General features: G+C 34.6%; 1 protein-coding gene across 3 annotated transcripts in view; it reads right to left on the bottom strand.

Moving 5' to 3' along the window:
- LOC106158358 (dehydrogenase/reductase SDR family member 11-like) overlaps positions 1-17,424 on the bottom strand; it is a 30,716-nt gene that overhangs the window by 2,014 nt on the left and 11,278 nt on the right. The window contains exons 1-4 of one of the 3 annotated variants that reach the window (XM_087018165.1): positions 2,762-2,892; positions 1,150-1,289; positions 515-718; positions 75-169 (exon numbers count right to left, since the gene is read on the bottom strand). In XM_087018165.1, coding sequence (XP_086874291.1) covers positions 75-169; positions 515-718; positions 1,150-1,281 — 431 coding nt within the window. In that variant the 5' untranslated portion in view covers positions 1,282-1,289; positions 2,762-2,892. Of the gene's footprint in view, positions 1-74; positions 170-514; positions 719-1,149; positions 1,290-2,716; positions 2,893-17,424 lie in introns of those variants that run through there. The other 2 variants (XM_087018166.1, XM_087018167.1) reach the window with 2 other exon arrangements.

The following is a 17,424-nucleotide window of genomic DNA, read 5'->3' as shown; positions in this document are numbered from 1 at the left end:
GCATGCAGTGATTTTATTTTGCTTTCTTTTTATTACTGAAAGTCAAAGGAGAACAATAATTCCTAGTCATTTACCTGCTTATGTGAATAATATGGCCATCATCGACTTTTCGCTCTTTCATCGACTGCACAGCCATTTGGGTTACTATGGACAGGCCCATGATGTTGGTCTGAAAACGAAAATTTGGCATCAGTGAAACTTTTTTTGTTATTAAATTCAGTAAAGATCACACCAAATATCTATTCTAATGTTAAAATTTTCTGTAAGATGCAAAGTGGAACTGTCGCACATTTGATTAAAAAAGCACCAGATATTTCATCGTGTTTTCAGATTTATGTGTATGTTTGATAAAGGAAGTCGGTTAGGCTCAACAGAAAGTCCTCCCGCCATATAGTAATAATGGCTAGGGTTAGTTTGATCTAAGAGGGTCGAAATCTAGGGCGAGGCTCACCTGTACAAGTGAATGGGGGACTACCTATCACGTTACACTGGTCTAAAATGGTATAATACTCACGTCCAGCATTTTCTGGAAGGTGTCGGTATCCCCAACGAGAAGCTGCTGAGTGGACAAATACGCAGCGTTATTAACACATACGTCCACCCCACCCACTTGGTCCTTTATGGCCCGGAACATGGATTCGATCTCAGATTTCACTGTCAGGTCACATTTCATGGGGATCAAACGTCCTGTCTCTCCTTCCAATTCTTTTGCTGTCTTCTGTGAATAAAAACAGAATGTGTATAATTTAAAAGTTAGCAAATTTGCTTCAGGTAGGCTGTGTGTGTGTGTGTGTGTGTGTGTGTGTGTGTCCTGACATACGCGAAGCAACCACTCACGATCCGTTTACTCTCTAAGCAGAAGACACAAGTTATCTTTGGGCCCATTCAGAAACAGTAAGGTCGCACAAGCTAGTGCCCACTTACTCCACGGGGACTCTCGCTGAATGCAATCAGATTAACAGACTAACACACACCCCTATGCGAGAATTCCCGTAAAGTTAGTGCGTACTAGCCAGTGCGACCGAACGACCCCATTGTAAATTAAGAAATGTCTATTGCAACAAATCCTTATATCAGTTTCATTTAGTCTGTCACATCGATAGTGTTTCCCCCATAATTTTTTCTTTCCCTTAAACATGAAAACCTTACCTCTATCATTTCAACTCGGCGAGCGCACCCCACAACTATCATACCGTGCTTCACGAGTGCGCGACAAAACGCCTCGCCTATCCCTGTTGACGCCCCGGTTACCAAGGCAACTCGACCGCTCCAGCGTTCCATAGTAATTGCTAATAGTAATAACAATTAGAAAATTGTCACTGAATCTGCAGGTATACTGAATACACATACAAAACACTTTTTTATTTGTATTATTATTTTTATTTCTTTTCTCTTTTTTTTTAGTATATAGACATGGTAGGCAATGTGAGCTGAAAATGTTCTCTTCTTCTCTCTAAGGAAAATCCTAGGTATATCAAACACTTAATAGTTATAAATTTCCTTTGGAAAGTATTATGTAGCGATTATTGCATTTTCTTCTTTCTCCTTTGATTCTTCTAATAGGATATGCAGATTTGGAATGAGAATAGTAGGAGTAGGTGCAAAACTTTATTTTAAAGAGTAAACGCATAATTATAAGCAAGTGCATTTCCTCCGTGGAACTCAATAGGATTTTTTAAAATCGTCAGGAAGATACACTTTCTTGGTTGTTCGTATTCTATTTTTCGTATTCGTATTCTATTTTCAATATGCCATCCAAACAGCACGTACTTTTTTCTAGTCTGTTTATTCATAAATCCGGCCCTAGCTTTTTAAAATGACAGGCGTCACTGCGGAAACATGGCTATATAATTGTGGTTAAAGCGCTGAGCCGAGATGACCTCAAACCTGAGGAGAATTTGTCTCAAAGTCGCACGCAGGCCCGTAGCCAGGGAGGTTCGGGGGGTTCGAAAGAACCGCCCTTTTTGTCAGGAAAAGTTCCATTCCAGGTAAAATTTGATCTAGGTGCACCAGAGTTTCATTGTAAAAGGTCCACTTGTTGGGCAAAAGAACCCCCCTTTTGAAACTGCTGGCTACGTTCCTGCGCATGGTACCCAAACACACTATATGTTTTTACTTTTAACCCAAATAGACATATCTTTCAAAGGGGTGACACATTCTTTTGTCCATTGACAAAACACTGTGCAGTTTTTTAGTCTAAAACACTGTGACAAATAGTCTGTGCATAAAGTCGGTCAGAAAGCCGCGAGAGTTCAATGAACTTTATGCTAAGCACAATTCAGTGGGGGTGACGCCAAATTTGAACAGATTTTCCTGAAGATCTGAAGTCCACCTAGCTCAGATCTTACCCAGAATGGACCTTTTCCTGACAAAAAGGGCGGTTCTTTCGAACCCCCCAAATCCCCCCCTGGCTACGGGCCTGCTCACCTTACAGGCCTGTAGCCAGGAATTTCAAAAAGGGGGTTCTTTTTCTGAAAATGTGGACCTTTTTCCATAAAAACTTCTTGAACCTAGATCAAGTTTTACCCAGAGTGGACCTTTTCCCACCAAAAGGGGCGGTTCTTTCGAACCCCCCCGAACCCCCCCCTGGCTACGGGCCTGCCTTACCTTAAGGTCATGCAAATATCATTGGTTTCAAAATTACGTGTTTTAATAATTATCAGATAACAAATAATATCTTAAAAAACAGTCCTCTAACTTATTTTCATTTACTTACTGCGTGATTATTTGTATCTCTTAATTACGTGGCCTTTTGTCTTACCTCGGAGTGTTGTGAATGCGAGCCTCCCGGACTGTTAATGTTACGCTGTGACCTCGTAACCACTAACATGCCCCCTAGCGGCAAACACGCAACTTTGTTAGTAGGCTTCTGTGTTGAAAAAAAAAAGGAAAGTAGAACAACATCTTGATTTTACTTGATTTATGTATCACAGTATGGATTGACCCGAGTGTTTCATGACTACATGTAGTCTGCACTGCGCAGGCATAAGGAGACGCCAATCCATGCTTTTTGAGTGCTACTTTCGGGGACTATGAAGGACTCGCTTTAAAAGACTCTCTGTGATGCCCTCTGAAATTACAGAAATTAGCAGTGGAGATACGTGACCAGCATATCTTCATTGTCACATTTAAGATATCTAGTATTTCTTTGGAGTTTCTGTTTTGTACACGAAGAAACTGTTCCAGACATCTTTCAGGATAAAGGGTTTCTCAGTCACATTTAATATACGATTTAACTTCATCATTATAATTTTTTATTATAATTTTCAATGCCTATTGGGGGAGGAGGCGGGGGTGGGGTGGGTGGGGCAGGGCAACACTCACACCACTTTCAACCGAATAACGAGAGTGTGTGCTGCACTGGGTGGTGATCCTCATGTGTTATGGCATACTCCTCTCGTCCGCTGACTTCAGCATGTCCAGTAAGTTATAAGCCTTTAAGTTTTTTTTTTAATCTGCAGGTTTCGCAAGAATAATTTTCTTTATCTCGACGACACTCTCGCATGGGCGGATCCAGGATTATTTGAAAGGGGGGGGGTCGTCCAAAACGACAGGCCTCGGATACGAAGCCGACCATCGCCCCCTTGGCGTGGGGTTCAGGGCCTGCTCACGTGCAAATTATGTATTAAAGCGTCTGTTAACGGGGCTGTTTAATAGGTCTACAGACTTTAACCATCCAAAAAGCACAATATTATAAAACTCGTTTGTTTGAAGGCTTTGAAGGGGAGGAGAAAGTATCTTGAAGACGTAAACAATTTAAATGGCACCACATTTTGTTTTTCTCCAATCTAATCGTTTTCGGTTATAAGCTGCAGCTGAAAAGCAGAGTTAAAAGATAAATTAAGCAACCAATAAATAAGAAATTTAAAGACTTAAATAAATATTTTTAGGAGAACAAAAAAGAAAGTTTTTATATTATTAATCACAAATAATCAAGTTTTATGATGGTGCACAACCCAATCGTTCAGCTTCTATTTCGACTCAACTATCGTAATCAAACCAATTGCAGTTGTGGATTTCCTCCAGTGATTTATTTACGGTCTTACAACTATTTGTGTTTTATTTTTCAGAAATTCCATGCTTTTGATAGTCCGTAAGCCTAAACATTATCTCACCTTTGCTGAAAACTCGTCACATGTAAAGACAAATGGATCTTATACTAATAGATTAATTTATGCACTTGTGTATTGGTTGCTGCACAGCTGATCAATCTAGGTATGCATGAAAGTGGAGAAAACTGTCTGGGAAAACTGACTGCGACACAGCATGTTTTTTTCTTGAGATTTGCTGAGCAGGAAACCTTGGAGAGATGATGCACCCATAGAATAGAATAGAAAGGCGATTTGATCAGGGAAATTCAAGATGCCATGGCATCCGGCGTCGTTTACAAGAGGGAAGTATAATTATTCAGCTTACAGTCCTAGAAGATGAATGGGCCCTACAGCTACACTTACTAAATTAGTAGGCACTGGTGCATGTAGAAGATTTTTGTGAAGGTAAGTTGATTCTCTCTTAAGTGTTTTAGTGCCTACGCATAGAGGAAAGAAAGTTCACATTTATTTTGCAAAAAAAAAAAAAAAAAAAAAAAAAAAAAAAAAAAAAAAATGTTGAATGAATGAGAATGATCAGAAAGAGCAATAGAATTTTACTTTCAACAATACAATAGCTTGATCTATGTAGGAACACAGCACAGTGACTGGGTCCAATTGTAATGATTATTGTAATAGTAATTGTAATAGTATTGCAATATATTTATTTTTGTTAGTGTTGCATAACCAAAACATTAATGCTCTAACATAACATCAAGAATCATTTAAAAAGTTTTACAATGTTAGAGATTTCTGAAAAATAGAAAGGTGTTGAGAATGAAATCAGATGGTACAAAAAATAATAACTATGGCATTGCAAAGGAAAGATGATTTTTTTATCAGAGAAAAATAATTCTGGCAGTGTACTATGTGCCTCTCTTCTCCTGAGAGAGAGAGGGAGAAGTCAGTGCTTTACCATGTAAATTAATCAAGGTCACAAATTTGATATTTCTTATAGATTGATTATAAATGTGATGTCCTACTTTGAGGTTAAATGCCTGCCAAATGCCCAGTTATTAGTCAGTATTTAATGCCCTGATTGCATGACATAGTGAGGCAAAGCACCTTTTTAAATGGAATTGCAAGTGATTAGCAAGCTGTTTTATAAAAGTCATCTTTTAGATTTTAGGCACATATGTTAGTTAAAAGGTCATCTGTATGTTTAGGTTAACTTTTGGTTGCTCGCACATCAGATTAATTATGACCATGCAGTAGAAGACTAAAAGGTGCTATAGAGGGCAAGTCAATAAAATTTATCATTATATAATTAGAATAGAATATGATTTTATATTTGGGAATTAAAATTTATGTTACATTCATTAAAGAAATACTTTCAAATTTTACTTTATCTCATTGGATATTTTTGAGTCTTTTTAATATTACACAATAATAAATTGATTGATTTAAGATATGATAATATCATTATGTGATGTTGACCCAAAATGTTTTTAATATTAATAGAATTACATTATATTATATCTAATTATGTTATGTTATGTTATGTTATGTATCAGTAGATGTGTTCATTTTGTGCAAGCTTGCTTGAGCCAGACTGGGCACATCTCAGTGCATTGTGATAGCTTTCTCAACTAACACAATGTTGACTGCAGGTCTACAGCAGTCACTTCTTCCATCATGATGGGTGATATTATGGCTGAACTTTGGGAGCTACCACAATCATAGATTGCTTGGTTGTAAATATTCAAATGGGTCAGGGGGACTTGTGTAAGAAATTGTTTTTTTTAATGCTAATTCACTTTTGATTAGTGTGTGGTGTGTGTGTGTGTGGGGGGGGGGAGGTGCAGGTGAAATGTAGCACTCCCAGTTTTTTCTGATATTTTGTGGAAAATGTGGATTTCTGTAACCTTCTACAAAGATCACAGGGATAATTTGACACAAGATACCAGTATTCACAAATATTTCTCTGACTAGTCTTTACATGTTTCTGCACCAGGGGTTAATCCGATATTTTGATGTCATCGCCCCACTGGCCTTTCACACAGAATGGGACTCAGCCCCAATAAAAAAAATGCAGGATTGTTTTACTATTAGGCAATCTATGATAGTGGCAGCTATGGATTGCAGTTGTGGTGTATCCAAAGGAACAAAAAACATTGTTAAGGGTTCTGAAGTGTACTTATGTACACAAAGCTTTGAATAGACTGCAGTAATGCAGAGGTGCCCCTCTGCTGCTTTTTGGTCAACCGAAGATGTCATATATATGCCAAAGGCCCGGATCAAATCTAGTCCCATGCATAAAAAGCCCAGACCCCATGTTTATTACACCCTGGCTGGGCCCATTCTTTATGTTGTCTTTGCATTGTTAACAGCATAATGCATACTTTTTTTGTGGGGGGGGGGGGGGGGGGGGGGTTGAGGGAGACTGGTTATTAAATGAAAATAATTTGTTACATTTGGTTAAATATTAATCTTTAAGTTCTTACTGAGTTTTTCAAAATAAAAAAATAAAATAATAAAAATAAGATGAACCATTTTGTATTGTTTGCCTTTCCTTATATAACCATTTTGCTCATGACATAGTTTAGAATGCTTATTTGTTTTGGATAACCATTTCATTTACAAGGTAAATTAATTCGAATAAAATTATAAAAATATAGTAAGGATTTAGTATGTATAAAAGTAAAACACCAGGAAAACATCAACTAACCAATACATATTGTGTTTGTCATTTGATCTAGTTAATGAATTTCAAACTTCTCGGGAGGGAGGAGATATAAAATGAGTTTTTGATTTGATATTTGATATATTGCAAATGTACAATATCCCATGGAATTTATCATTGTTAAACAACATAATTAAATGTTGAGTCGAAATGAGGCTTTTTCAAAAAATGCCCTTCTGAATAAAGCATTGAGTCTTAAAGCTACGGCGTAGTTTATGTTGCATTTTCACCAAAATTATTATAAGTAATGTAAACATAACATTCGTATTAGTAGAGATAGAAAATTATTGTTAGAATAAAAACAACAGTTCTGTATGTTCTGTAGACTGTTTACAGTGACGACATCACCATGAATTGTGGGACATCCTGCATGCAGGTAATGAACTGATTTATAAGGTGTCTTAATTGAAGATGGACACTTTGCTCATCTGTATTTAACCAATTGTTAAGATATTTTCTTTGCCATGGCTTTGTCCTCTTTATTTATTCTCACCAATTAAAAAAAATATTTTAGAAATGTTGCAGTTGCTTTTTATCTTTATCACAATGAAATCTGATGAGACTGACTAGATGAACAAGGTGTTAAGAGAAAAATACCATGGAATAAGCCATACATGGTAGGATAGCCATTAGACCCCATTTCCATATACATACTCATCAGTCCACATGGCTCGACCCAACTCTGCAGGGACTCGCACTGAGTGCAATAATCTTCACTGAATGACATTCCTCTTGTTTCCAATGTACTCATATTATCACCAGTTTTTCTGTATTCTACTTAATGCCAGGAGGAGGCATGTTAATCTGTTAAACTGATTGCATTCAGCAAGAGTCCCCACAGAGTTGGGTCAATCCACGTAGACCTATGGTGTCTATAGGAATCATGGGTCATAAGATACCACTGTATATGCATACTGCTGTAATTCGAACAGGCGCAAACTGAGGTTGAAGAAAAAAAGGTTGATGGATTCATTGTTGAATTTAAAAAAGTAAAAGATATCTAGAAACAGATGTTAACATTCACAGGGTATTTTGTTTAACATTAATGTAAGGGGTCCTTAATTAGTACGCATTGTGGGAAATAAAATTTACCCAATTTCTAACATGGCGTCTACTTCGAAGTGTGGCCTCCAGTATTTGCAAAAGAAACCCCAAACCCAAAATGCATTGGCAATTTAGACCTGTTGTATTTTGAATTTACTAAGAAGTTAAACACAAAATGATGGTACCTAAGACAGACTGCAGAAAAAAACACTTTTCCAGAGTAGACTGTGGCAGACAATGAAAGTATGATAATACTTCTGTCCTGACATTGCTCCAGGGTGGAGACTGAACAAATCAAAGCAATTATTTCTGCCTTCATTTTTTTCTCTTTCATTAAGAATTTCATGCTTGATTTCTCCTCAGAAGAGAGACAAGGACAATAATAATTGGCAAAATATCTGGATTATTAAAAAAACTAATGCAAGATAATTATTTCATATTTACAAAAGGCAACAGGCACAATATATAGAAGCACTGTAAAATGTATTTTTCTGAAAGTTTTTTATTCTTGCACTTAGTTGATGATAAGAATCAAATAAGAAGTAAAGGGAGTTGTTTGCATTATCAATATCATTGTGCCAAAAACTTTATAGGCTACTAGCCTTTCTATTTTAGGCAATAGGGGTCTAAAGTTGGCTAATGCTATATAAAATTTTAATTTTTTACAAGCCTGACGCCTTTAAGTGGGCAATTGCCTTGAACTTGTGCCTAATGGTGTGAACTGTTATGGATCATTAAAAAGCTGTGGCAGTAAGACCCCATTCCCATAGACCCATCTGTCTATGTGGATTGACTCAACTTAAAGGGGACTCTCGCTTAGTGCAGTCAGGTTCACTGAATGACAGCTTTTCTGTATTCTACTTAGTGTCAGAAAGAAGCAACGTTATGTCAGCTGATTGCAGTCAGTGAGAGTCCCCACTGAGCTGGGTCGATCCATGTAGACCAATGGTATCCATGATGGGAATGGGGCCTAGTATGACAAACATGATTAGAGTCAATAAATAGTCAAATTAAGAGGATAAAGTGCACAATTTGTTAACACACAGGTTTAAAAAAGACATGAAGTTCATAAATAAAACCACTACTTTTTGAACTGATCTGAGGATGAGTAATAGTTTTTGATTATTTTTTAACAGATAATTAAATACCATGAGTCAATATTGCCAAATATAATGTAATTAACCACCTCCTGACGAACCTTGCCACTTATCAACCATCTTGACACAGTTTCTGTTACAAAGTTATGGCCAATGTCCGGAAAGTAGGGTCAAATGTTGGTTTGTCAGGGAAAAATGCTGTTTACCCAAAGAAAATTTGTAAAGTATGATATTTTGATGGAAAATTTTACTCTGGGCACTTATAAGATATGTAAAAAATATCACTTAATTAACGTATTTCTGAAAAAGGTATATAACCGATAACTAATCTGAATTGAATTATTGATTTGTAAAGTTTATTTATAAACTGTCAAAATGTTTGAACATGTTTATGGATGAATGTGCTGTTCAGGTTGTGTTTGCAACTTTAAATTGTTGCAAATTATCAACTCAGTTCTGTACAAAAAGTAGATACTTATTTTTAAATTTTGACAATATTAAAGTTGTAAAGTGGTAAGGTTCCAAATGTATTAAAATGCATAGTCTATCATTTACCTTGGTTCATTATTAAACATGAACACATTTTATTACTTTTTTGATGACAGGTTTTTTCATAGTTAAGGTTTATGCATTAATTTCATATTATGTTTGTAGTACTTTATGAAAAAGTTTTTATATCTTATATATCAGAAGCTGACATTTTGCACGTCACTCATAAAAGTTCAAAGTGTCATTTTCTTAGAAGTTGGGTTTGGTTATTTATTTTCCATTATTATGAAAGAGATAGAAGAAATATGAACTAACCTTTAGAAAGTAGGAAAGTTCTCACAAGCAGATTGTATATATTTTTCATTTTGCAATATCAATTTTCCCTGTGGGAAACAATATTTTTGTTGTCAGTTCTTATTAGTTACTGATGACAGATTACAAATAAGTCACATTTTCTGGCTTAATATCATGTCTTTGTCTTTTAAAGACATCAATAAAAAATCAATATCTACCACGAGCTATAATGCACCTCTCCTTATTACTGAATATTTGGAGTGTGTTCACTTTGCTTTAAATCAATATGGTTGATTAGTCCTCTTATGGGTGTTTGTCTGCTTTGAGCTGAAGATGATTATAAGAAGTTTTCTCTAAATGGAGCCATTTATTATTTTGCTGACAGGTGTATTTTGTACTAGTATATACATGTATGTCCATGATAGGACTTTTTCTCCTTCGGGCAGGTTTTTTTTTCTTTTCTTATGGAGTAGAAAATTTGGAGGCTGCTAAATTTTGACTTAAATGTACGGAATATAGGAATCCCTGTGAAGGAAGATAGCAATGGTTGACTTGGGTTTTTTGGCTTTTTAAGAAATTCTGTTTTCGCTATATGTAATATCCCTATTATATCCCACATTTTCAGAAAATACCTGCTTTGAAATTGCTAGTATTATGCATACTGTTGCTTTGTTCTTATTAATTTTTAACTTTAAAGGTTTTGACTAGCACATTCAGAAAGCTAAGCATTGCTTATTGCACATAATGTTTTGTGCCTAAAATAGTAAGGAAGCTCAGCTGTAAGCAAGCATTAATATTGCTTTTATTGCAGAGATGGTCACCTGTTCCTGAAATTTCAATTAAAAATGTTTGGAGGAGGGTTGCAGCAAGGGATAATGCATAAAAATAACATTCATTTTTTAAAGAGGGATCTGATGTGAACAGGTTTCAAAATTCATCTTCCTATGGCCTGCATGAGGTTAAAAATTATAATGTTAAGACTATTCATCCATGATGACAATTTTTTTTTAACATCTTTATTCTCAAGAGGGTTAACTATTGATACAGTATAAATAAAGGTGGCAATTCGCCTAGGCATTATATGCTCACCTTTAAGATGACAATAAAGTAGTTACAAGTTTATAAAAATTATAACAGCAATCCTGACATTTTTGATTAAAGATCTATGAAGTAGATTGATTCAAAACTTTTTGATTATATATGTGTGTACATCACAGCTTGTGTGTGTGTGCATGTATGTGTGTGTGTGTGTGTGCGCGCGTGTGTGTGTGCATAAATAAAATCATCAGGTGTGGCCGATCCGCTTTCTAACAAGAACATATTATGATGAAATTTGCTACATTACCATATAATAATGTCTCTTAAGAAATTATTACAAAAAACACATTTAAAAATAATAATTGACTAATGTCAAAACAGATTCATTAGCCATTGGTAAGTATGGAAAAAAGTTGTTTGCCCCACAAATATCCTATTTATGGCACTTTTCCCACCAAAATGAAGAGCTGTTATCCCTTTAAGTATTTACTAACATGTTTCCAGTTTTGCCACTTATATGCATGAGATAGAAAGAAACAATCTCACCTTTACATGGGACGGCAAATGTTCTTGTTTTTCTTTGTTGGTACAAACGCATACAGATATATAATCATTTTACCTCTGTGGATTTATGAAATGTTAAAGGATGTGCCTGTCACATCATATAGCTTACAATAAGTGATTCTTCCTTTTTCATTATGGGGGCTTACCACAACATCCAGACCAAGAATATATTGTTTCCGAAGAGGTGTGTCTTAATAAATGCCTCTTAGGATGGTCAACAGGATATGAATTAAATTTTACAGATAAAAGATAATTGTTTTTACTAAATTCCATTATTACTTTAATATTGTACAAAAACAAAATATTTGCTAGATTTTAGGAAAGATTTGGAGCCAGATGTGAGTCCAGCTTAATTGAAAAAAATTGCCTATTTGTTAACTATTATTCACTTCAAGGCATTTTTGACATTAAGTTGCATACCATGGATTGCTAGTTATTGTAATGATGATGATGATGATGATGTTGATGACATCATGATGATGATAAGCCTGGAGACAGGAATAACAACATTTATTCCACAATGATGTTAACTGAATGCCAAGGAATTTCTATTTGATAATCATTTTAGTACTTTTTATGTAAAGAAGGACATCAAATTTGTAGGAATTCAAAACTGGATTTTTAGGAATACAAAGGAATAAATGGTTATAACTTTTTTCAAAATGGTTAATTAGAAACAGTCACATTTGTTAACCAGCTTATCAAATTTGTCTGACCCGAATGCTAAATCTTCAACAATGAAGAAAAATATGTAAGCATCCCAATTTTTGGATTATGTATCCGTTAATGGCTAGTTGCATAACTAAAGGAGCGCTGTATATTCAAATTATACAGTGGATTGGTGCTATTTTTGTATATCTTCAAACCTCTCTGTTGGCTCTGAAATGGAGAGCTTCTCCCTGTAAATCAGGCATGATGGTGCACCCACGATGACGGTGTCATGTTTTCATTAAGGTGCGTTTACGATTTCCATTTCTCACAGTGTATGTGAGTTGATTTGAAAAAAATGTAATTCTACCTTTCATAAAGAGAGGCATTTCCTGTATGATTATTAATTGCTGTTTTGTTATTGCTTAAACATGAGGAGAAAGATAAGCTTCCATTTTTTGTGCATTTAAACTACTTAAAAAAATTTCCTTGATAATGACTTATGTCACAAATATATATCAATTTATTAGCATTCATTTTTTCTTCTTGTACATGTAGCTCATCTTTTTATCATTGTACTAATTGGTATTTCCTCTTGGAAATTGCAACATGTTCTGGTAAGACACCACAGGATGGACTTGGAGTTATTTGAGAACATGTTGTAGAAATGCTAAGAATTGATTTTTTAAAAATCAAATATGTATAATATTAAAAAATATTTAAAAAATTATGCATGGATGTTCTTAATTGCAAGAGATGACAGAAACTTCACATGTTTGAAAATAATGCTATTGCCGCATATTGTTTTCGAGTAAAGTTTTGGAAATAAAGTCAGAATGATGATCCTCACATACATGCACTGACGCCTTTAACTTGTGGTAACATTTGAAAAACTATTTAGTATGATTCTCAGTCTGTGCCACAAACTATTCAGCTCATTGATGTTCTAAAATCTACAGGTCCAAATTAAAATTCATTGGTGCAAATAAAAATTTCAATCAGACCAGGCATTTAACCCTATTACAAATTAATACTTGTTGCAACAAGACCTTGGTTTTGTCAAATCTTTCTGTAGCACTTCCACCCATGGAGATGCACTCAAAATGTTTATGGAGAGTTGTGGAAAAAAGTCATTTTTTAATTAAAAAAAAATTACTGGCCATGTCAGACCACTTAATATGCACATTTAGAAAAATTTATTGGTCCGCATGAAATTTTACTGGATTTGGACCAGTGGCTAATGTGTCAGTCTTCATTCTGAACAACCTGTTCGTACAGCTTCATCATTCGTAGGCATTTTGAAATTATGGTTAACAATTTTTTTTATTCTTGAAAAGTGTGGTTTAGACTAAGTCTGCTGCCAGGCATATTTGATACTTGTTGTTCCTAAGAACTGGAGTGATGAAATGCTTTTCTTTCAAATACAATGTAGAGATTTTTTTTATGTATTTTAGTGGATTTGCATGGGTGCTGTGGTTGGGTGTACTCATATGTCTAATTAAGGATTGTAATGTGGCATATGGTGAGGCAGTCGACATGAGAAATGAAATTGCCTTTGAGACAATTTGGAAGGAGGGCTGTGAAGAAGGGGAGAAGGTTAGAGTATCTTTAGATTTTTGTTAAAATTATAGGTTGTAGGTTTAGTCTGTGTAATAAACTGAAAATTTGTAGGATTAGTCTACTTGTTTCAGTGAGAATCATAAGACAGTGCTCGCTCCATAAGTTAACATTGTTGTTCACTCTCCAATTTATTTTCCACCAACAAACACAGGATGAGGATTATTAACCGTGGGCGATGGGGGGTGGTAAGGGGGGGTTAGGTAGTGATGTCATATTGCATTGGGACGTCATTTGCTCAACCTCATCCTGTACCTCTCAGCTCCTGCCCTCTAACATAACAAACACTTTTTAAACACAGAATTGCTTGCTCTGACATAACTTGATTGACAGCATGTGTGGTATTTAAAGAAAAGTTTCCAATTGGAGAGCAGTTTGGTAATTCAACCTACAGAGAACAGAGGACTTAGAAGATCTATCAAGGGTTAGAACCGAATTCACTGTGAGCACTGAACTTTCAGTTTGTAGGGATCACACAAGTGAGTAGACTTTGAACATTTTTATTTGTTAGGGCTAATCAACATTTATTTTAATTACTTAATTTTAATATTTAATTACTTAAATTAAAAAAAATTATGTACACAAATTTTTCATGCAAATATGATATGTATATATGTAAGTACAATAGTGTTCCTTTTTGATTTCAAAGGTAAACAGTGAGCATTAAATCTTTATATTAATAGCAAAGATCAAATTTTCCTGAATATTTCAATACTTTTCAACTTTTCACCAAGGTACATGCATACATGCTATATATCCAAAATAGTTCATAGAATTATATTTCTGATATTTGAGTCATGTCTGCCCAGACCTTTTAGCATCAATATCTTGGAAGCCCTATTGTAACTTTTTTTATAACTTTTTTCTCTTGAATCACAGAATTCCAGGATTTTTAATGTAGTTCTGAAGGAACCTAAGGTGACTTTAGACCCCCCAGACAATTAAGCGTTTTCTCCCCTTATAAATGATCAGATATTTTTACAAACCCAAGCTGTCTGTATTTTTGTATGAATATTTTTGTATGAATACTCTGCAGTCTTTCAACCACAGACATTTTCCCAAGATAACTGATGATTTTTGTCTGACCTTATTTTGAAAAAAGAAAAAGTTATAAAATATTACCGTCATTTTTTCAGTGTGTGCCATAAAATTTTTCTATTATAGACACTGTATGTGCCTGCATATACATTCTGATCACTGTCTGTCCATGCCATTTAACTAGTGCTGATGCTGTCACTATTGCTGTCTAAAAAATGCTGCTCATCCTGCACACCATACCTTATTTTTTGCTTTACTTCAAATTGAATGAGTGGCTTTGATTGGTAAAAAACAGGTTCATTTTGAAAATAAGTTTGACAGAATTATTTTGACAAAAGTTCTTGAACCTTTTGCATGCATTTTTGTAATGTTTGCTCCATAAGCACCAAACTATGTTTTTAAATTTCAAATTTCTTCTGAATTGCTGAGGGACTTTGTATGGTTAAAACTGCAGCTTTGTTTTGAAAATCAGGTTATTGATTTGCATTTTATGCATGTATTTTGGTGACATTTGCCCCATATGTTCCAAATGGCATTTTTTGTTTTTAAAAACAAAGATGTGGATCAGTGGCTTTGTTTGGCACAGTGGCAGGTTCCCTTTGATCATAAGCTCAAATTGTCTAATTTTCATAAAGGTTATTGATTAATTTTGTTTGTTCCAATTTTTTACCTGTACATATAAATACATTAGTAATCTCTGAAAAATGAGAGGGAGGAAGCCACAGTCTGTATTTTTTGTAAGGGGCCATAAATGTATTACATGATAGTATGGTATACATACACTGTACCAGAATTAACAAAACATTATTTTTTTCCCCAATGATAAGTATTATATGAATATATTTGCGTGTGTGCTTATTAACACATGGAAATGAGTGTAGGGTAAATCATTTACATTTGATTATTATCATTTAGTTTCTCATCATTATATTACTTTTTCACCACATTTCATCACCTTCTCACTTTGCTTATTGGTTTCCATTTCATCTATTGAGCTACTTTCTTTGAAATTTATTCTTTGAGAAAACCAAAACAGGAAATCACATTTCCATTAACAATTAATATACATGTACTTAGACACTTTTTATTGTTTTTTATAACTAAAAACATTTAACGTTCAGGTAATGTGCTTAATCTGTTCTAGAACAGAAGGGCTTATGAACAACAGTTCTGGAACATGTGTTCCAGAACAATGCCCAAAGTATTCCAGAACAGTTCAAGAATTTTTTCGCAGGGGTATAATGCAGCTCAGTTTTTGTCAACTTTTTTTGTCTAATTGCCATTATTTAGTATGTTTGAAGAATAAAATATTATGACTGTTGTAAAACCAGAACAGATTTCAGTTTCGATATGTTCCATGTTCCACTTCTGATGTGAGGCCCTGTTTAAAGAAGGGGAGTTATGTAGTGTCCACAACTTGTCTTAATGCTAAATCCATATATTATAAAACATATTTATAAGTATATTCTCTTAACAGTTTGCTTTGCTACAAGTTCATAATGATTTAATTTTAGCAAAAGATCTTCATTTATATCTAAAACTTGTTAACATTTATCACTAGCCTGGTGTTTCTTTTATATTTTTGGTACTAATTTATATGTTTTATAGCACAAAGAATAAATCAGTCGGTTGTTTCACATAGTAGATTCATTTCATGCACCATTCCATACATGTGCCAAACCATACACGTACCATACCATTATTCACCACACTGTACAGTACCGTACTGTACCATACCATACCATACTATACCATACCATCCACTTGCTATAACACCATACAATTCATGTGTCATACCATGCATATACCATTCTTTTAAATATCTAAATGTTATATTGTAAATAATGTTATTTACATGTTTTGTAGACTTAGTATTAGATGGTATTTGTATGTTTTTTTTTTAGATTTAGTATTAGGTAATTGAATCTTCAGTGGTATTTAATATCAAAGTCCAATCAATAAACTTCTATACCATACCGTAATAAAAATTTACCAGACCAGACCAAACCATACATAAGCCATACCATACATATTCCATACCATACCAAACCATATTAGACCATCTTATCCCTTGCTTATAGTACCGTACCATTACACAAATTTTCAAAACCAATCAATGCATATGTAAAACCATAGCAAATACTTAAACCATGCCATGCCATACCATTGATACGTACCATACCATATCATACCATACCATACCATACCATACCATACCATACCATACCATACCATACGACATCATACCATTCCATACCATACCATATGAGATCATACTATATCATACCATACCATACCATACCATACGACATCATACCATACCATACGAGATCATACCATACCATACCATATGACATCATACCATATCATATCATACCATACCATACCATACCATACCATACAACATCATACTATACCATGCCATAGCATACCATACCATACCATATCATACCATACCATACCATACCATACCATACCATACCATACCATACGACATCATATCATACCATACCATACGAGATCATATCATACCATACCATACCATACGACATCATACCATATCTGTGTACCATACCATACACATAAATATACAGATGTTTCCAGTGGTGGACAGTATATTTATAATATTATAGATAACAGGGCTTCTCTTTATCAGTAAAGGCAGGTATGGCTTATTACCATGGTGATTAAGGAAAAGTGTTGGAATTTTCAGGAAAATTATATTTTTTCTATTTTAAGGATTGATGTTCTTTGCGTGCAGGTACTATAGCTACTTGAAAACAATTAACTTATTATTGTGGATAAAGTACTTTTTATCAACTGC

Source organism: Lingula anatina, chromosome 7, assembly GCF_051362555.1.
Source record: "Lingula anatina isolate TDL-2025a chromosome 7, LinAna3.0, whole genome shotgun sequence".
In the NCBI taxonomy this organism is placed as follows: domain Eukaryota; kingdom Metazoa; phylum Brachiopoda; class Lingulata; order Lingulida; family Lingulidae; genus Lingula; species Lingula anatina.
The sequence above is the reverse complement of the archived record's forward strand: the minus strand, read 5'-3'. Positions and strand labels throughout refer to the sequence as shown.